The 20,877-nt window shown below is 45.3% G+C and overlaps 1 protein-coding gene across 3 annotated transcripts in view; it reads right to left on the bottom strand.

Annotated features, from left to right (window-relative positions):
* MTARC2 (mitochondrial amidoxime reducing component 2) overlaps positions 1–20,391 on the bottom strand; it is a 37,025-nt gene extending 16,634 nt beyond the window's left edge. The window contains exons 1-4 of one of the 3 annotated variants that reach the window (XM_010368086.2): positions 19,929–20,391; positions 13,988–14,161; positions 6,917–7,079; positions 5,772–5,912 (exon numbers count right to left, since the gene is read on the bottom strand). In XM_010368086.2, coding sequence (XP_010366388.1) covers positions 5,772–5,912; positions 6,917–7,079; positions 13,988–14,161; positions 19,929–20,200 — 750 coding nt within the window. In that variant the 5' untranslated portion in view covers positions 20,201–20,391. The remainder of the gene's footprint in view (positions 1–5,771; positions 5,913–6,916; positions 7,080–13,987; positions 14,162–19,928) is intronic. The other 2 variants (XM_010368088.2, XM_010368087.2) reach the window with 2 other exon arrangements.
* Positions 20,392–20,877: the final 486 nt, after the last annotated feature.

Raw genomic sequence — 20,877 nt, 5'->3', positions numbered from 1 at the left:
CCATGACACCCATGACCCCAGCCCACCCACAGTGACTGGGGTCCAATACAGGTTTGCCAAATGACCTGAAAATGACTTTAACAAGATTGCAGAGTTGTGTAGCTGGCTGGTATTCATGGACTTTTGATAGCCAGCCAGAGTGCAAGTCCTCACTTGGCCACACACTGGCTATGCGACCTCGAGAGCAAGTTACTCAACTTCTCTGAGGCTCAGTTTCCTCGTCTGAAAAAGAAGGATCAAAACATTACCCGCCTCAATGGCTATCAGACATTTTCCACCATGGCCCACAGTAAAAATTACATTTCACATTGTTTCCTAATACTCTCTCATGTGTACACGTGAGAGAGTTTTGCAAGACAATTCTTAACCCTTCCATATATAGTTTACTCTGATATCTTTTATTCCATCCTATTCTTCTTTTAAAAGTGTTAGTCAGGACCCACTACACTGATATTAGAACCCAATAATGGGTTGTGACCCACAGTCTGGAAAGGGAACTAGAATTAAATGTGATAATGCATGTAAAGGGTTTGGCATGGTGCCTGCGACCCAGTAAGTGTTCAATAGCAATGAGTCGTGATTCTTGCTGTTATTTTTGTATATTGTTATCATTACTGCTACTTCAAGAAATCCCTGAAGCCTGGTAGAGACTGCTGTTCTTACTCCAGAAAAGAGACTTGTTATCTCAAATCCTAACCCATCCAAACTCAGGTTCTGCGGACTGAAAAGTCTAATGATCATGATTTACAAAAACTGTGTTTACAGAAACTATGTTTACAAAAACAGCTGGAAAGGATAAGACTGGGAGGACCCAATCCACACAGCAGTAAGCAGTGAGGCTCAGAGTCCAACCACAGCTGTCCAGCTTCAAAATCTCCCTCTCTGGAAGTTTCCTGGAGAAGCACTTCCTGAGTGAAAGATAACACACCAAGAGTTTTCTGCAAGCTTCTCCACAATTCTTTCATAATGTGGAGTGAGGACTGATACAAACAAGACATTCCATTAAAAATATCAAGTTTAGCTCATCAGGACAGTGAGCAAAGTTCAGTAAACACTGACCCCACAATGGCCAACTACAGAGATAGGAAGCATTGGTCAATTTTAGTATTTCTAAACTTCATCGTGTTGCATTCCCAGAACTCAAGCACACCACACTGACCCAAGGAAGCAGCCTTCCAAAAATTGCCTAAGATTCTCAGCTACACGGACAAAGTACAAACTACTTTAGGCCACAAACAGTAAATGTTACACAATACATTCTCCTATTACTCTGTGTTTTTGCAGTAAATGATGGCCTGAATTTCATGATGAGGTTTGCTAATTTTTAATGATTAATTGGCCTATTAAATATATACAGGTTCTATCATTTTACGTGAATATTTAACAGAGTCCTACTCATTGAAAGAGTTACAGTTTTGTGAGGTACCAGGTAGACAGATTAATGCCTTAGGCCTTTAACTACTGGGCTTCCTAATTTAAGGAAGAATACATCAGCGACATTAGCATCATTTAATAAGAATGATTTTTTTTATGAGCATGGCCAGAGGACTGTTTCAGAAAAATCAGAGTGTCCTACCTTATTTGCTATTTCTGTAAGCCCATCATAGTGCAGGAATAAAATGACAAATGGACTTGGAGGCACAAATTCATTTAAGAGTTTATTTTTCTCACTTTTAATTAATTAATTTTTTTTGTAAAGGTGGGGTTTCACCATGTTGCCCAGGCTGGTCTCGAACTCCTGGACTCACACAACCTGCCCGCCTTGGCCTCCCAGAGTTCTAGGACACTCCTGGCCTGTTTTTGCTTTTATTGTTATTATTTTTTCAGTTTATTATTTTTATTTTCAGTTTATTATTAAAAAAGAAGAAGAAGAAGAAGAAGAGGAAGAGGAAGAGGAGGAGGAGGAGGAGGAGGAGGAGGAAGAGGAAGAGGAAGAGGAGGAGGAGGAGAAGAAGAAGAAGAAGAAGAAGAAGAAGAAGAAGAAGAAGAAGAAGAAGAAGAAGAAGAAGAGGAGGAGGAGGAGGAGGAGGAGGAGGAGGAGGAGGAGGAGGAAGGGGACTCCACTCTGCTTAAGAAAGCAGGATTAGGTTTTCATTAGCCTTAGGTTAAGTTTGACAAGTTATAGGAGAACAAAATTAGAGGTTGGCAAGGTACAGGAAAGCAAAAACGCTTCAGCCAAGGACAAGAGTGTCTTTTTTTCTTATTTCCTTGGCTCAAGATCTTAAACTAAAATTAATACCAAAATAATCTGTTCTTTAGTGGAAACAAATCAAGAAACATTTTATTCCCTAAAAGAAAGTTTCTCAGAAAATAATGGAAGAATTACAGGATTCCTGTGGAAGAACTGTTGCTTCACAGACTAATTTCTATTCCACGAACTATTTCCATTCCAATCTTCAGTAACATACATTCTTAAAACAGAGCATTAATTTCATTTGTTGTTTACCAAGCATTTAATGAATTCGATTTTATGTGCATCCTACTAGACAATGTGAGAAACTAGAACTGGGAGGGGCAGGTGGGTGTACTAGAAAACCAGTGAGGCTTGAGCCTCAGGCCCCTTATTTGCACAGAACCTTTCAAGGCCTTGAACCTAATTTTAGTTTTGTTAATTTTATATATTTTTTGTTAATAATTTTATTTTTTTCTTAAAGAGCCTCCCAAATTGTATAAACTTCAGGTCCCACCAAGTCTAGATTCATTAGTTCCTTCCCTCAAGAAACCAGTCTCCTGAGTACATCAGGTGCCTCTTCCTCTCTGGCATTCTCCATTGCCCTCCCAGCCCCGATCCCATATCATCTCTGACCCCCATGGTCCCTGCACTCTCCTAACTCCGTGCTTCTCCAGACACTGTGGGCATGAGATTCACCTGGGATGATGCTGCCAGTGCAGACGTGCAGGCCTTATCACAATGCTCATGTAGGTTTCAGGTAAGGCCTGCTAATCTGCACTTTAGAAAAAAGACTCTTAGCCAGGTGAGGTGGCTTATGACTATAATCCCAGCCCTTTGGGAAGCCAAGGTAGGCAGATTGCTTGAGTCCAGGAGTTCAAGACCAGCCTGGGCAACATAGGGAGACCCTGTCTCTACAAAAAAATACAAAAACTAGCCAGGCATGATGGCATATGCCTGTAGTCCCAGCTAGCTGGGAAGCTGGAAGGCTAAGGTGGGAGGATCACCTGAGCTGGGGAGTTTGAGGCTGCAGTGAGCCGTGTTCGTACCTCTGTCCTCCAGTCTGGGTGACAGAGACCTTGTCTCAAAAAAGAAAAAAAAAAAAAGACTCTCTAGTGATTGGGCCTGGCCTTGGTATTTCTGTCTCAGGCTTCCCTGCCTTTCAATAAGCATTCAAGAGAGTTGCCAGAATAATATGTGCCTGGCACACTGTACAGGCATTCAGCAGATATTTGTTGGAAGAATGCAAATCATAATTACTTCCTTGCTCAGAATCATTGCCAGCTCCTCAATATCCACAGTATAAAATCCAAACTCCTTGGTGTGGTGGCCTCCATCCAGCTCCAGTCCAGCCGCCCTGACATTTCTCCTTCACCCCCATGCTCCTGTGATTCTAAAATGCTCCCAAGCACCCCTTTATTCATGGCCTCTCATGCTTCTAGGCCTCCCAACCACCTGTCGCCTTTACCCATAAAGACCCTCCTCTGACCCTGGCCTGCACACAGTCCACACAAGTACAGGGTGAACAGCACTGCTTCCAGGGAGCTGGACCTGACCCCTCCCCATGCCCAGGCCTCCCTTCTCCAGGCAGATTTAGGCAGTTCTACTTCTATACATCTCTGGTGACTTCTAAGTATGTACACTAAAGCACTTCTGACACTGGGCTGTCATTGTCTCCTGGCCATGCCCCTCATATTGGAACATTTTGAAGAGCAAGATCCGTATCTTTTCATCTGTATCTGGGCTCCTACAAACCATGCCTGACCCATAATAGATTATTAAATTTTTAAAATTAACAAAGGCACAGAGGAATTCAACTAGACAACAAATGACAAGACGACATCATCAAGTAGACAACTTCTGTATACATTGCTATTGCTCTTTCCCTTTTTCTTTTTTCTTTTTTAATAGACAGGTTCTCGTTCTGTCACCCAGACCGGAGTGCAGTGGCACAATCTCCGACCCCGGGCTCAAGCCATACTCCCACCTCAGCCTCCCAAGTAACTGGGACTACAGGCACGCACCACCACACCTGGCTAATTTTTGTATTCTTTTAGTAGAGATGGGGTTTTGCCATGTTATCCAGGCTGGTCTCAAACTCCTAAGCTCAAGCAATCCTCCTGCCTTGGCCCAAAGTGCTAGGACTATAAGCATGAGCGCCTACAGCACATGGCAGCTATTTTTCAAATTATCAGATAATACGGAGTGCCTACATGTACGATGATTTATACTAAGCTCAGCGCAAAGGTTTATCCTAAAGAACAATGTTTATCAACAAATTAAGTTCTGGGCACAGTGACTCATGCCTGTAATCCAAGCACTTTAGGAGGCTGAAGCGGGTGGATCACCTGAGGTCAGGAGTTCAAGACTGGCCTGGCCAACATGGAGAAATCCCATCTCTACTAAAAGTACAAAAATTAGCCAAGTGTGGTGACACGTGCCTGTAGTCTCAGCTACCCTGGAGGCTGAGGCAGGAGAATCACACAAACCTGGGAGGTGGAGGTTGCAGTAAGCCGAGATTGTGCCACTGAACTCCAACCTGGGTGACACAGTGAGACTCTGTCTCAAAAAAAAGGAGGGGGGGGCACATTTTACTAAGGAAGCACAGTCATTCAGGGGAGCAAAGAATGGAGAGGGTGTTTAAGAGCCTCTCCTCTCAGAGTTAACTACTTGGGATCTCTAAATTAGAATTGTCACCCCAGCTCTACAGATGCTGGAGTTACAAGTTTTGTGTTCTAATGCCAGCCACCATTTATCTGCTAAGCAAAGTGTATAACACCTCTGAGCTTCATTTTCCTTATAAAAAGGAGACAGTAACACAAATTTCACAGGGTTATTGTAAAGATCAAATAAAGTAATTTATCTGAAATGATTATTTAGCTCAAAGCCTAGCACCCAGTAAACACCCAATAAATGGTATTTGTCACTGTTACTTCCACTACTTGGAAAGTTCAGCTTACCCCTCAGGCTTAATATGATGGCTGATGCTTCTTATTATAAAGCAACACCCAGCTATATGTATATACATACAGAGTTCAAGGTTTCTACTGGGTTCTGATGCAGTTTTCCCTTAAGACCACAAAGGTGTGTCTTTGAAAAGGGTGGAAATTTCTGGCTCCAACCCCATAAAAGAGCAGGTGCATGCCCTGGGAGAGAACTCGGGCCACAGCATGGTATGTCTCCAGGGGCAGATTGGCTGTGTCCTCTTGGTCTGCACTTTGGGGCATGGGGCTTCTAAAAGTCTCAAATCTTTGAGAGCACTGCTGAGTGACAGAGAAGTGGAAAATGGCTTTATCTTTCTCCTTTATCTTTGCTTCCCTCAGTTATCTCTGAGCTATGATTACATATTCCAACCTCAGACTTGCTACGATTTCGAGTTTTGACTGTTTGCTTTGGGGCCCAAGCATTAACGGGTGAGAGCAACGTGCCCCTCCAAGGCCGAGGCCAGTGTGTTGATGCCACAAGCAATGAGTGATGGCAGCAGCAATGAATGAACGACTCGACCTTGGCGGATCTGAGTTGGCTCTGGCTACAGGAGAGTTACCTTAGCACCGCGAACAGCACATCTGAGCACAACACAGAAAAGCAGTGGGTCACTTACCTCCTCAAAAGCATCACAGCCGGTCACCACGATATTTGGCCTGAAATTCTCCATTTTCATTTTCTTCTCTATCCTGGTATTCAGATCTACCAGGGAGGCATCTGTCATGATCAGGAGCGGGCTGCAGTCTGGGTAGGCCACCTTACCAAGAACACAGGATAGTCAGGCCCCACCACTCCACAGAATGGCCTAGACCAACTGCAAAGCTGAGTAATGTCCAGAAGCAAAACCACTTCAGTGCAGAAGAGGGGAGTGGTGTTCAGGAAGGAGAGAGACGTGACTTTGGGCTTTCAAGTGGCCAGGAACTGGAGCAGTCCATGTCCATACACAGGAACAGGGCTGCAGCCAGGGCCAGCTCTGGGCCAATGTCACCCACCACGCTTCTTCTTCCTGGGTTCCCACTCCCACTCCAGCAGCGACCCCCTTCCCACATCATCCTCAAATAGCGAGGACCTCCTGCCAATCAGCTATACTCCAGTAATAATTTCCTCAACAACACCATTCACTCACTAGGCATTTACTGAGCACCTACCAGGCACTGTTCTAGTGGGGAAACAGCAGTAAAGAAAGCAGATAAAAATCCCTGCCCTCAAGTAGCTTGTAGTTTAGGGGCTACCAAGAGAAACTCCCTGAGGTCCTTGTATTTTAAACCTTAGCTCATGGCAGAATCAGAGGCTTTGGTCTTTGGCTCAGGGGACAGTTTTCCTTACGGGGAGGCGCCTTGCCAGCACCTGAAACAAGCACATCTCACAGATTGTGAGGGGCGGGTCAGAACAAAGCCTGCTTCTGTAATTCCAGGAAATTTGGATTTAGTCCCAAACAAACTTCTCACTTTTGTTTCTCCAGCCAGTTTTCTCTTGCATCTCCATCTACCTGGGAGTCACCCCGGCTCCCCGCTCCACAATATCTCCCATATTCAATCCTCCATATACCCTAGAGATCCCACTTTTGAGACATCTCTCATATCCACCTTCTTTTCCATCCCCCGTTACCTCTGCCCAGGCTGTGCCCTCATTATCACTCACCAGGGCCATTATCATATTTTCTTAACTGAGGTCCCAAGAGAGACTCTTTGCCGACCATGAAGGAAGTCAGAAAGAGAAGGGTGACTAGTAGGAGTGAAGGTAAACTCTCTGTAAGCTCACCTGGTAATTCTGATCAATAGTAGGGAAAAGTTTTCTTGATGTTCTTCCCTTCATGTTTGTCTCAAATTGAACCAATCTGTACACTTCTGTTTTCAAGAAGTTGGTGAACCACTGAGCTGCCTCATTGCCACAGTCTCTGCCTTTAATGTCAAGGCCAAATACCCTGGAAAGGTCACAAAAGAACACCAGGTAACTTACTTATTATCAATACACTAAGGGATGGTGTCAAAAATGAACAGCTGGACTGTTGGGACCTGACCAGCCCAGAAGGCTGTTGAGTGGTCCTTGGGTCAAAGCTGGGCAGAAGCACAGGAGAAAGGAGTAGAATGTGCTCTGGGGAAGAGCTACCCAAACCTTAATGTATGTGCAAATCTTCCAGGATCTTGTATGGATGCAGATTCTGGTTCAGTAAGTCTGGGTTGGAGTCTGAGATTCTACATTCCCAACAAGCTTCTGGATGCCTAAGCTACAGTGTCCACGAACACAAGGATTTGGGACACTTTCACAAAAGGAGAGGGGCTGTCCTGTGGCAGATGCACCCTGAGCTTAGAATCCAACAGACCTGGGTCAAATTGGAACTCGGCCATTCTCTAGTTCTGTGACCAAAAGCAAATCATTTAACTCCTCTGACCTGTCTCCAGTTGTAAATTGGAGATAATTATATGGTACCTACCTATGCCACTTGGTGGCAACAGATAACTTTACATAACACAGTGGCCCTCAAGGTTTTCTTGCTTAAATTCCCCAAAGGAGTTTTAAAAAGCTATGGACCCTTCACAGAACTATAAGTTGACAGGTAAACTTTTTCATCATAGGTTTAATTTGTTCTGAATGATATCATTTCCACTGAATTTTAAACATTGACATTTAAAATAAAATGATTGCCGTATGCTTTTAAAAGTATGTAATGAGATCTAAAGGCCATGTTGGTTTGATATCCACCATTATCCATTTAAACATTTTTGTGTTATTCCTCTTTTTATTCATGAACACATATGCATATTATTTTACTTATGTAACTTTATCCTAATATATTTTTATGGCTATCGATCACTTGCTGTATTTCTTTTGAAGCAATTAAATTTGCTTGGTTTCTTTTCTTTTCTTTTTTTTTTTTTTTTTTTTTGAGACGGAGTCTTGCTCTGTCACCCAGGCTGGAGTGCAGTGGCCGGATCTCAGCTCACTGCAAGCTCCGCCTCCCAGGTTCACGCCATTCTCCTGCCTCAGCCTCCCGAGTAGCTGGGACTACAGGCGCCTGCCACCTCGCCCAGCTAATTTTTTGTATTTTTTAGTAGAGACGGGGTTTCATCATGTTAGCCAGGATGGTCTCAATCTCCTGACCTCGTGATCCGCCCGTCTCGGCCTCCCAAAGTGCTGGGATTACAGGCTTGAGCCACCGCGCCCGGCCAAATTTGCTTGGTTTCTTAAGCTTTCAAGTGTGAAGAAATGTTTTCAGGATTGAGTTATCATTATAATTATGATTTATATATCATAACAAAATAGATATGCTATATATTTTGATAATTACTGAACATTAAAAATCAGATTTTATTGGAAATTAAATGCTTAATGATCCCTATAGAGCATCCATAAAACTCTGAATGAATCTCACATATTGCTAGAATAAGACAAGGTTCAGTATTAATTTTAAATCTTTCTTTTAAATAAGCCCTGAGGAGTTTTTCACACAAATAAAGAGACAGAAATGGGAGTTATAGTAATTTCACTTATTCCTTGAACCTCTAGGCAATATATGTCACATAGCGATTTGTCGTCAACAAGTATTTTTCATGATTTATCAGCAACAATTTGATTGGAGGCCTCTTCATTTTAATGTAAGACAAAGAGTTGGAACCACTGATTTGTACAACAATTTTACCCTGTCATTAACATCACCTTCTTTATCAACACCAGCATTTTTCATTGTTTGGGACCCTGTATGATTTTCCCTCCACAGGCAATGCCCCTAGTAAGATGTGGGGTGGACAGACAAAAGCCTTTCCTCTGTACAAAGAGGAAAGGCCTATGGTGAGACAGAAGAACTTGCCGACTGTAGATACGATTCACAGGATCTGGAAATTGATTCCCCTACCCTCATCTACCATGGGAAGGGCTTGCTCCTCCCCGTGGGAAGGCTCACACCAGTGTGAGGACTCCTGAGGCAATGCACGTGAAGGAATTCAATGTGGACACCTGAGGTGCTCCCAGTTAGATGAACCCCTGGGTACCCTGCAACTCACAATCCTGGTCTGAGGGTAGAGACTCCCTACCCTCTTACCTCCTCTCCCATCTACTGTCAAATCTCAATGCTGCTCCTTTCACATTGCTTGGGCCTAGCCCTTCTCTCTAAACTCCCTTCTTGAAGCCACTGTTTCACCTCAGATTAATTCTTGGCTCTTCGGACATCTCATGATCCTCTCCTGGCCTTCTGTCTTTCCTCTAAAACTGATTCCATCCCACTGTTCAGCAGTTCCCTAAGTATATGCTCCTCGATGGAGCTCTTCCCTTATCCCCTCAGAATAGCACTTGTAGGTAAGTGCACACGTATTACCCACAGCATCCACCCACCTGGGGAAGCTTATGGGTGGCACTTTGAAAAGTAGAAAAGCCGCCAACAGGGCAAAGGAATATTGATCAACCAGGACCCCTTCCCCCCCATGGAAGGCATCCCTCCACCGGCCCTGTCTTCCATCCCTGCACCGACTGGTATCACTCCCTCTGCCATGCCATCTTCTCCAATTCTTGCAGAATTTTCTGCAGAATACATTCTCTTCTACATTTTGACACAAGATGTCTCATCAGCAACACTCCATAGAAAAAAACTGACCCTTGCTCTGTGGGTTCAATAAAACTTCATGAGTAAGCAATCTCTTAACTCACAAATTAAAAGCAACTCACTAAAAATTATGTAAGAGGGCATGAAAACTTGGATAGACTCTTACAAAGAAAATCCAGATACTTTTACTGGCAGGTTCTACTAATAATTAAAGAATAAATAATACCGATCTTACACAGCAAACAAAAAATATGTTTTTAAGACTTGCCATGTAAAAGTGGAAGAAAGGAGTAAATGTTTAGTACTAAATCTAACATGGGATTTTACTAAATGTAAAATCCCATTACAGATAAAATTATAAAACTTTTTTAAAGAGATAAAATAAGACATAAAGAACTGAAGAAAAATAATATTTATAGATAAGGTGGATTAATACAATAAAGATAATAGCTATTTAAGAGCTAATATCTAATTAAGAGCTTACTGTGTACCAGGTCCTCTTGCAGGTGCTTTAATACACACACACACACACCCCCAGACACACATACATATTTTCACATCAATTTTCTCTAAATGAGCCAAAAATTCAATATAGGGTTGAAGTCATGTCTTACTTCCCCCTACTTTAAAACATTAGCGTCACCTTTTAAGACAATAATCAGGCTGGGGATGGTGGCTCACGCCTGTAATCCCAGCATTTGGGAGGCCAAGGCAGGTGGATCCCTTGAGGTCAGGAGTTCTAGAACAGCCTGGCCAACATGGTAAAACCCCACTTCTACTAAAATACAAAAATTATCCCGGTGTGGTGGTGCCTGCCTGTAGTCCCAGCTACTCAGGAGGCTGAGGCAAGAGTATCACTTGAGCCCAGGAGTTGGAGGTGGCAGTGAGCCGAGATCGTGCCATCACACTCCAGCCTGGGCAACAAGAGTGAAACTCCATTTCAAAAAAAAAAAAAAAAAGACACTAATTATTCATAAATCCTTGTGATAATCAAGAAGCCATACTGGTCTATAATCAGTCTTAAAAGACTTAACACCACACAAGGTGAACAGGGAAAGCTGATTCAAAACACTAACAGTGAAAGTTTAAAATAAAATAAGTGGCGAGGCGCGGTGGCTCACGCCAGTAATCCCAGCAGTTTGGGAAGCTGAGGGAGGTGGATAACGAGGTAAGGAGATCGAGACCATCATAGCCAACATGGTGAAACTCCGTCTCTGCTAAAAATACAAAAATTAGCCGGTGTGGTGGTAGGCGCCTGTAGTCCCAGCTACCCAGGAGGCTGACGCAGGAGAATTGCTTGAACCCAGGAGGCAGAGGTTGCACTGAGTTGAGATGGCGCCACTTCACTCCAGCCTGGGTGACAGAGCAAGACTCCATCTCAAAAAAAAAAAAAAAAAAAAAAAATTAATACAATAAAATAAGTGTAGAATAATATAAAATTCATGACACTTCAGCCTTGTCCAAATGGCTGTGAAGGGACTTCCTTTTCTTTTTACTAACTTGAGATTGTTGGTTTATGTTATTTGATTCTGAGCTCTGGTGGGCTGGCTGTGGTAATCACTCTGTCACTTACCAACTGTTAGGGGTCAAATGTTTGTGTCTCCCCAAAGTTCCTTTGTTGACACCCTGAGCCCCAATGTGGGGCCTATGGGAGGTAATTAGGTTTAGATGAGGTGGAGCCCTCGTGCTGGGATTTGTACCCTTATAAGAAGAGGAAGAAACACAAGAATGCTCTCTCTCTTCATGCAGGCACCAGGAAAGGTCATGTGAGGACATAACGAGAAGTGGCCATCTACAACCCTGAAAAGCTACCTCACCAATCTACCAGCACCTCAACCTTGGACTTCCCATCCTCCCAAACTATGAGAAATTAATGTCTGTTGTTTAAGCCACCCAGACTATGGTATTTTGTCATAGCAGCTGGCACTAACTAAGCACACTATCTATGTTATTTCTTCAGTTTTTAGCAGTTCCCTTGGCAACAAATCCATCACAAATAGCTTATAAATACAGGCTGAACTAGTTACAGCATGTCTAACCAGCTAGAGGGGGCAGTACACTGATTACACCTCTGTGTCAATCCAAATACACAGCTCTCAATCATTTTCACCAAACTGCCAGGGTTCCAGGCTCTCTATTCCCACCTCATCCAGATCTACAATTGATGCATGGAACAGAATAACATAAGAAAAGTCTGCAGGCCGGGGTGGTGGCTCATGCCTGTAATCCCAGCAGTTTGGAAGGCCAAGACGGGTGGGTCACCTGAGGTCAGGTCAGGAGTTCGAAAGGCAGCCTGGCCAACATGGTGAAACCCCATCTCTACTAAAAAAAAAAAAAAAAAAAAAAAAAAATTAGCCGGGTGTGGTGGCATATGCCTCTAATCTCAGCTACTCAGGAGGCTGGGGCAGGAGAATCATTTGAACCTGGGAGATGGAGATTGCAGTGAGCCAAGATCATGCCATTGCACTCCAGACTTGGCAACAAGAGCAAAACTCTGTCCCAAAAAATAAATAAATAAAAAAGAACAGGCTGCAATTGGTGTCTTTTTCAGACCCAGGCAACTCACCTACAAGGTCTTGCTCTTTCCCTCTTTCCATCCAGGAAGGTGTGCATGTCCCTAGATTTCTGCCTATTTAGCTGGTAAAGAGCCTTGGGGGGAAAACTTGCTCACTGTCGGCAACATAGTGAGTCTACAGAGCAACACCTATATTACTCATGTGACACATGTCAGCTATGTATTTACCCATTGCCTTCACATGTCTTCCAATTAAGTCGAGATGGCTACACTCTTCCTCTTCAATAAATTAATGAGTTCAAAACCTGTCATTTATGGAAAAGCATTTCTTCTCCCTACACATACACGTTAAAGGCAAAAGCCTTAGGAGGCAAGTGGGTTCAAACCCCAGCTCTGTGTTTTCATGGCAGTGATCTAAGGCTTGGTTTCCTCATTTGTAAAGTGGAATTAAGGACCCCCCTCACGGGCTTGCTAAGATAATCACCCGAAGTACTGAATTCAGTGAATTATTGCTTTAGACTTTTGAAAATTGGGAACTATGAGTGGTGGATTTCAGCTTAGACACTTTGCTTGAAAAAACATAAGATGAGCGTTCAGGGAGTGATCTGAGGCTCTCCTCTGAGCCCTGGGACCTTGGACAAAACCAACTTCCATATACTTAAGAAGCTCAGTTGGTGACAAGGGATCCAGATCATCTCATGACAAGCATCTAAGTCTTCTTAATGAGGAAGGACAAGACCCCAGCAAACCACAGAACTTGACAACCCAATAGAAGTCCCACAGGCCAAAAGGAAGCCAAGGCCTGAGGTATGCCTTTGGCCAGAAGTGGAAATCCCTTATACCCAAGGAATATGCCTTCATCTCAACCACACACTTCAGAGGCTGCAGAGTCCATTTGAAAAGTTCTGGAAACTCCAGCATCCTTCTCACCCAGCCCTGAGATACAGCTGTTACGTCTCCACTAAGTCCCTTGTCTGCCTGGTTGGAGAGTTGACAATTCTGAATGAAGATTTGAACGAAAGGAGAAAAGCCCTAAAGATGAGCACATTGTACCACATTTATAGTTGTAGTAATCTTGCTTTTAATTTTCTGCATGTTTTATGCTTTGACATCTTTGAGCCTTGTTGACACTGAAGAAACTACTTCTCCCAGGGCTGACCAATTCCTAGAAACAATAGGCTGATGCCCTGCAAGTGTGCCTGTAATAGGAATACCAACCCATCCAGAGTCTGCACTCCCAGTCACCTCCTTTATTTGGTGCTTACATGCCGGGCCACTAGTCCCCTGCCCTAGTCAACCCCAGAGCCAAGCACCAGACAACCTGTGTCCCAGAGCCTGCTGAAGTTATTCAAACTAGCCAGCCCTAAGCCTGCCACCCCTGCCTTGCTTCTCCTTTCCTGTGGAAACCACAATAAAAGCCCTTGCCCACATGTTCCCCCTGCTCCCTCTGCCTCCTGGTGCTTCCCCACTTGGCCTTGTGTGGCGTGGTGTGCCTCCAATTTCTAAGGAATCTCTTGGTATAAACATCTTTTTTCAGGACAGTCATTTCTATGTCTGCGTGTCTAACCATACCTGATTAAAACAAATCCTAGGCACCCTTAAAACAATACCCTGCATCATCCACTCGCACCCAATCCCAACCCAAACTGCACTTCTATTAAATATTTCCTTTACCGATGTCACCCTCTACTGTAGAAACTATAGCAAGACAGAATGGAGCGAGAAGCCTGAAGGGGAATCAAGCCTGTTGCAGTTCCCCGGATGCCCTCAGGCAGAATACCTGCAGTTGTGGAGCTTGTTTGAGGAAGGCTGCTTGCTAGGTAAAACCAGCTGGTCCATGTCTGGAGCCTTGAAGATCAGGCAGTTGTTCTCATAAGTGATGGAGACAAGCACCAGGCGAGGCTCCTGCCGGGCAGTGACCATGTGTCCATCTTCCTTAATCACCAGCCAAAACCTGCAGAGAAACAAACCAGGGCACACTCAGAAAATCCTCCTCCACCTCCCAATAGCTTCCCTCCAGCTTTCTACTTCCTCAAAACTCTCCACCCGCCCTGACTTGGGACCTAACATCATTTTCCAGACAATTATCCGGGTCTGGCCAAATGATTTGAGTCTAAAAGTTGGTGACCCCAAAAAGTGCTTATTTGGCAGAAACAGTTCTGGGAGAGCTTCTGGCTGATGTATGGCAATCTCCAGTTTCAAAAACGAGAACAGGAGGCTGGCTCAGACACCTTCCCCTCACTGCTTAGGCAACCCTGCTGCCTGTGTGGGGCTCTGCTTTGGTTAGAAGCTTCTGTAGGTCTGTTATATATGTCTCTGTGGCCCTGGAAGAAGTAAAACAGCTTTCAGGGCCTTTTGTTGTAGAACAAGATGAGGCTGGCCAAGTGAATTGGAGTCTGAGACAAAGGTCTTGCAATGTTGCTGCCTCCAAGAAGAACCAGGCCCGCCTCTGCTCTGTTTAACTTGCTGTGGCATGTGGGGGTCCTACATCAGGAAACCTCCCAAACAGCCTTTCCTTTTCATGCACACATTCTGACATAGAGAACAAAGACTCACAGAAGTACACATTAGATAAGAATCCCACTTATTTCCTAGAGAGCCCACTGTGCTGGACTTGGTTTTCATACTTTGTATTTCTACGGGATGAGCTGAAGAGTGAGGGAAAGCTGGCCAGGCCCAGTTTGTTAGACTTTTACCTACAGCCTAGCATATAGGTTGGGCCTACACCACACAAAACACTGTGTTGCCAAAAAGAAAAAATCTTCCACTCCTAGGAAAAATAAATGTCAATATCACAGTTTGGTTCCTTTAGTTTAGTTGTTTTGTTTCATTTTGTTTATTTTGAGACAGAGTCTCACTCTGTCAGCTGGGCTGGAGTGCAGTGGCACAATCTTAGCTCACTGCAACCTCCACCTCCTTGGTTCGTGTGATTCTCTTGCCTTAGCCTCTCGGGTAGCTGGGATTACAAGCGTGCACCACCACGCCCAGCTATTTTTGTATTTTTAGTAGAGAAGGGGTTTCGCTATGTTGACTGGGCTGGTCTCAAACTTCTGGCCTCAAGTGATCTGCCGCCTCGGCCTCCCAAAGTACTGGGATTACAGGTGTGCCCAGCCCAGTATCACTATTTTAGAAAGAAGATAGAATCTGCAGACAACCGGGTGAGGAAAATGTGGGCACTGGTGAGTAAAAAGTGCCTGAAAGCCAGAGCCTTTCAAATGTGAGGAGGATAAAAAGCACAGCCCCTTCCAGAAGCAGGGGTGGCTCCTCCCAGGAAGACATTCCAAAATATGACCAGAGCCATGAGGGAAAGCCTGAGGAGACCTCAGGAGGACATCCGACATCAGAGCAGAGGGAGATCCGTCTCTGCCCTGTCCTGCCCCTGACAGATAGTCTTGCATCCGCAACCTCCTCATCGGTAGAGTCCTTTCCAGGTGCTGGCTAAACTGTCCCTTCCCTGCAACCACACCGAAAGACAATGGCTGGCAGCCTGTGCCCTGCTAGCTGGCATGATGATGGTATGGCAGTGTAAAGGCATTCCCGTAACTGTCTTGGCTACCCCCTTCCAAAAAGCTGGCGACACTGGGTAGCAGCAAGTCCCCACCCCTCTGAGGAGACCACCTTTTCCTTTCTAAGTGTATAAATGCATATGTGTATTATTTATTCATATATATATATTTATATTTAATTAATTTCAAGAGAGGAGACAGGGTCTCACTCTATCACCCAGGCTCTAGAGCGCAGAGGCATGATCTTAGCTCATGGCAGCCTTGAACTGCTGGGCTCAAGAGATCCTCCTGCCTCAGTCTCCTGAGTAGCTGAGACTACAGGCACACATCACCATGCCCAACTGTTTTTTTTATTTTTTGTAGAGATGGGGTCCCACTGTGGTCTGGACCTCCTGGCTGGCCTGGAACTCCTGGCTCAATTAATCCTCCCTCCTTGGCCTCCCAAAGTGCTGAGATTACAGATGCAAGCTATCCTGCCTGGTCAAAGATGTCTTTAGATCCCACAGTTCTCAGGTTCACTCAGCCTGGGGCTGGGTTCTGTAAATCAGAGGATGTCTGCCCAGAGAACGGGGCTACAATGAAACTAGGCAGGCATCCTCTGATTTAGATGCCTGATAGGGCTGGGCCCTATTCCCTATCTCCAGCCTTGTCCCTTGGTGCACAGTTCTTTGGTTAACCTCACCAAAGCCTTCACCCTTAACTTCCAACATGCCCCATCCCCAGACAAGACTCCCTTTGAGATCTGCACACAACCAGAGCCATGTTCAAACAGGAGTGGCAAATCTGTTTGCACATTATTTCTGACATTATTTCTCCATGGGCTGAATCTTCTCATCTCCCATTCATCCCTTACTAATGCTGCCCTTCACCGTGGCTCACAGCCTGACCCATGGTTCCAGCCTATTGTATAATTACGCAGGCGTTAACTGCTGGGGTTAACAGTGGGAAGTAGTTGCTAGAGGTTTCCCACTCATCACTGTCACTGAAAAAGCAAGTGGCAACGTGCCGGGAGTCCAATTTTGGGTCGGGACAATGACAGTAATCACAGGTTAAAAGGTTGCCATTTGTAACATACCCCAATCATCTCATTTTCCTGTCAACCTGGGCAATATTATTTTTCACCTCTTGTGCACAAAATGATGCCCAGTGAAAGAATAACCAGTTCTATTCTGCCAGATCTGAAAGAAGAGTTAAGTCTGGAGTATGGATTTCATCATGACCAAGTTACTCCAACCTAGTCTGCAACATAAAAGCCGGTGCCTTGAATTTACAGGTAAAACATGAGTATGTGGTAGAGGGATCGGTGTAGAAGCCTGGAGCCCCGATTCCCCAAAAGAGCTATAGTGCCCTGACCAACAGCAACGAGTAAGTGGAGTCCAAAACAATGGGAAAAAATCTCTTTTCTCAATTACAAACTGGCCTGGGGAGCAGGAAGGACTGAAAAGTGAGGGAAAGCAGGAACCCTACCACTGAGTATGGGATGAGAAAGACAGCAGGAATTGGGCAGGGAACAACATCCTGGATAATAACCTCAAGGGATTCCTTTCTCCAACAGTTAATCATTTGCGCAGAAGAAATAAAAAGCTGGCTTCAGTAAGGGTTTGGACAGATAAAATTGATCAACTCACATATGGCTAAGGACAGCAGAGATTTCCAAGGTCAGGGAGAACAAGCACGCCCTCCCAGCAACTGCACCAGGCAGCCAATGCTAGCATTCTGCTAGGTGGACTTTAACCACTCAATGCTTAGGGTGCTCAAGCCAAGTGTTCACAAGTATACTAAGAGCTTTGAATAAAATACCTTCAGAAATTTGAGACCCAGAGCACTTCCAGAGGAAAATCCCAGCTCCTTCAAGCAGTTAGTTCCAAAGACACAGGCTCAGAATGGAATTCATTAAATGAGGCCTTTCCCTGAATTCTAGGAACATTTGTAGTAGTGTTATTAAATTGTCAGGTGGAGAGAAGAGCAGTCATTGAATAGAGTTCTCTCCAGCAAGCCTGCTTTCAAATTGTTAATTATCTTTTGATAAATAAAATGTAGTTAAAATGGGGCTTCAGAGACCATGAAGTTCAACCTCATTCTTTTGCAAATAAGAAAACTTTGTAAAAGTTCGTCTTAAGTCTCCTGATCCTCAGTGCAATCCTTATACTTTTATATCATGCACTGGTTTCATACAAACAGCGTAAGTACTGTACTCACACAGATCTGAGTTCAAATCCCCACAGCATACACTGATTTTCTGGACTTGGATGAGATACTCATTCTTTCTGACACTGTTTCCTTATTTGCATGGTGATAATAATATCTAGCCCACAAGATTGTTATGAGGCTTAAATATGCTAATCTATGCGACAGGATTTAGCTCAGTGTCTGCTGCATTTTACCACTGAATTAACATTAATTTCATTGCCTTTCCCTCCACCCCAGGCTTCACATCACCCCACCCCATCCTAAACGTTTATTGTTTAAAACAAGGGAAAGGTAATATAGTTGTATTTATGTTAAGATGCCAATGGGAGCAAAAAGCACAGGCAAAGGACACGTATTTTCTTTCCATGGTTGCAGTAGTCAGGGCAAAGCAGTGACAAAGAGAAGTGGGAAAGAAACAGTTCTTCAGGTGATCAGAGGAAATGCAGATTAGAACTGGAAACAGTCTGTGAAACCAATCCTTCAAGTGAGGAAGGAAGTAGTGCAACCTAGTCTGCAACACTAATTTTCTCTGGACATGCATCGTGAAAACTTGGTTCTCCCAGTTTTTTGGAAGGTGTCCAGTCCCACAGAGCCTGAAGTCTCTCCAGCAATAGGAAGGCTTTCTTATCCTTCATATTTGAATAAGCTCTAAACATCCTCTTCTTCTTCATGGTCTTGGATAAAACCCTTTAATTATAGCATCAAAATCACCAGGGAGAGATTTAAACATTCTACACGAGTTGGCCCCACTCTTGGTGATTCTGCTTCAGTAGTCCTGGGATGGGAATCTCAAGAAATTATAGTTGAAAAAGCTCTCCAGGAAAAGAAATTTGGGGTGGGGGTGGGAGAATGAAAATCCTCCCATGATTCATATCGTCTGTGTACACAACACTTCTCTAAGACTCACTGAAGTTTTCCAATACCATGGAAGCCCACATTTCTTTAAGAAGGCAGCAGTCTTCAGAAAACAGTGCATCTGTGTGTGCTGGAGTGAACACAGGGATGCAGATGGCTCTCTGCTAGAAGAATCCTTGAATGATCAACTTGCAAACTTCCCTCCCCTCGGACACAGGGCCACAGCTAAACCATCTCAGCCAGATAAGAAGACATCTTGGCTGGGCGCAGTAGCTCACACCTGTAATCCCAGCATTTTAGGAGGCCAAGGCAGGTGGATTACCTGAGGTCAGGAGTTTGAGACCAGCCTGGTCAACATGGTGAAACCATGTTTCTACTAAAAATACAAATATTAGCCAGGTGTGGTGGTGTACACCTATAATCCCAGCTACTTGGGAGGCAAAGGCAGAATTGCCTGAACCTGGGAGGTGGAGGTTGCAGTGAGCTGAGATAGCGCAACTGAACTCCAGCCTGAGCCACAAAGTGAGATTCTGTCTCAAAAAAAAGAAGAAAGCATCTTAATCCTAAGTATGAAATGTCTGTGTGTCAGACCCAAAAGTCCCAAAGTTCCAGGCTGTGAACAACTCTGCCTATGGGAGAAGGGGGTACACTATTCCCTTAATGGCAAGTAAAGGACCCCTGCCCCAGAGTCCCCATGCCACTTGCTCATCCTTAGTCACAGTGTATCAGGCCCCCCTGGCACCCCCAGGATTGGAGAAATGTGAGGAACAAGGCCCAGCTACGCCTAAGCCAATGTCCTTGAACAACACTTGGTTTCTTTCTTGCTGCTTTCTAGTGCCAATAGCTTTATTTTTCTACTTTGGTATAATAAGATAGAATCACAAACTTTAGAGCTAAGGAGGCTTGGAGATACAGGTCAGACTCCCTCCTGTTACAGAGGAGGACTCTCTCCTCTAGGGAAGGGCAAGGGATTGCCCCTACATATTTTACCAAAAATAAATCTGGCATGAACTTGGCTTTCCCAGTTAAACGACCAACGACTCAACAGTCAGCCCAGAAACTCAGGTGGCAAACCTCTATAGTACTTCCCAGATAGGTCGGGCCCCACCTGCCTCCTCCTCCTCATCCCAGGCAGGCTCCGCGCTGCCCCGCGCCCGCGCTCGGCCGTACCTGTCCCGCAGGTTGCCACTGCGCAGTCCCATGGCCGTGCACTCCGCCTCGCTCACCGGCACCCCCTTGCAGGATTTCACCGGGTAGATCCAGAGCTTCGCCACGGTGCCCACCTGCTGCAGCCGCCGGCGCCGCCTGGGCCATGCTCGGCGCCAGGCGACAGCCCCCAGCGCCACCGCGGCCAGTCCCAGCATGGCCACCCCAAGCCACCTGGGCCGGGCCTGGGCTGGGAGGCCGAGGCGGGCCAGCGCGGAGGAACTGGAGGCGCCCATGGCAGAACGAGGGCGGGCGCAAACCTGCGCACAGAGCGGCAGCGACCGGAGCCCTGGAGGACGAGGAGGCCCTGAAGGATCCGGGCGGGTGGGAGGAGTCAAAGTTGACCCAAACACTGGCCCTCTCACCCTTTCACCGCCGAGATGGCAGAGCGGTTCCGCGGAGAGCGGGAATGCCTTAATGTGGTGACAAAGCCTGCGCGGTAATGGGGGAGGACAGGAAGAGAGCGACTGGGGTACCCTGGGCGCCGTGGGAACGACGACGTCTAAAGCAAGCGAGCTCCAGGGTGGTCAGTTTCTCCTCCCTCTTCCCCGCCCTTACACCACGACAGTTACCCCTGCAGCGTGACCTTTAGCGTCAGCACTCTGCCACCCCCTTCTCTGCTAATACTGCGCTTTTTCTCCCACGACAAGATCACCGCAGAACGTGAAGGCGGGTTGCAGAACGGAGGATTTACAAACATTTGGGAACGACTTTTTCTGGCAGGTCGCTGTGAGAACTGCAGGACTTTCTGCACACAAACACAGTCTAAACCTCTGCACTCAAAGACGAGGAACTCTAGCGTGGCTTATAGGAGTATGACTCAAGGTCCTCCACTCTCCGCTGCCCCCTAACCTCGACCCCAGTAAAATGTCTTCCCGAGAAAGCTCAAGGCAGCCAGGAGAATTTTCCGTTT

The sequence above is a fragment of the Rhinopithecus roxellana genome, chromosome 8, assembly GCF_007565055.1.
Source record: "Rhinopithecus roxellana isolate Shanxi Qingling chromosome 8, ASM756505v1, whole genome shotgun sequence".
Lineage (NCBI taxonomy): Eukaryota > Metazoa > Chordata > Mammalia > Primates > Cercopithecidae > Rhinopithecus > Rhinopithecus roxellana.
This window is presented reverse-complemented; position numbering and strand designations above follow the sequence as displayed.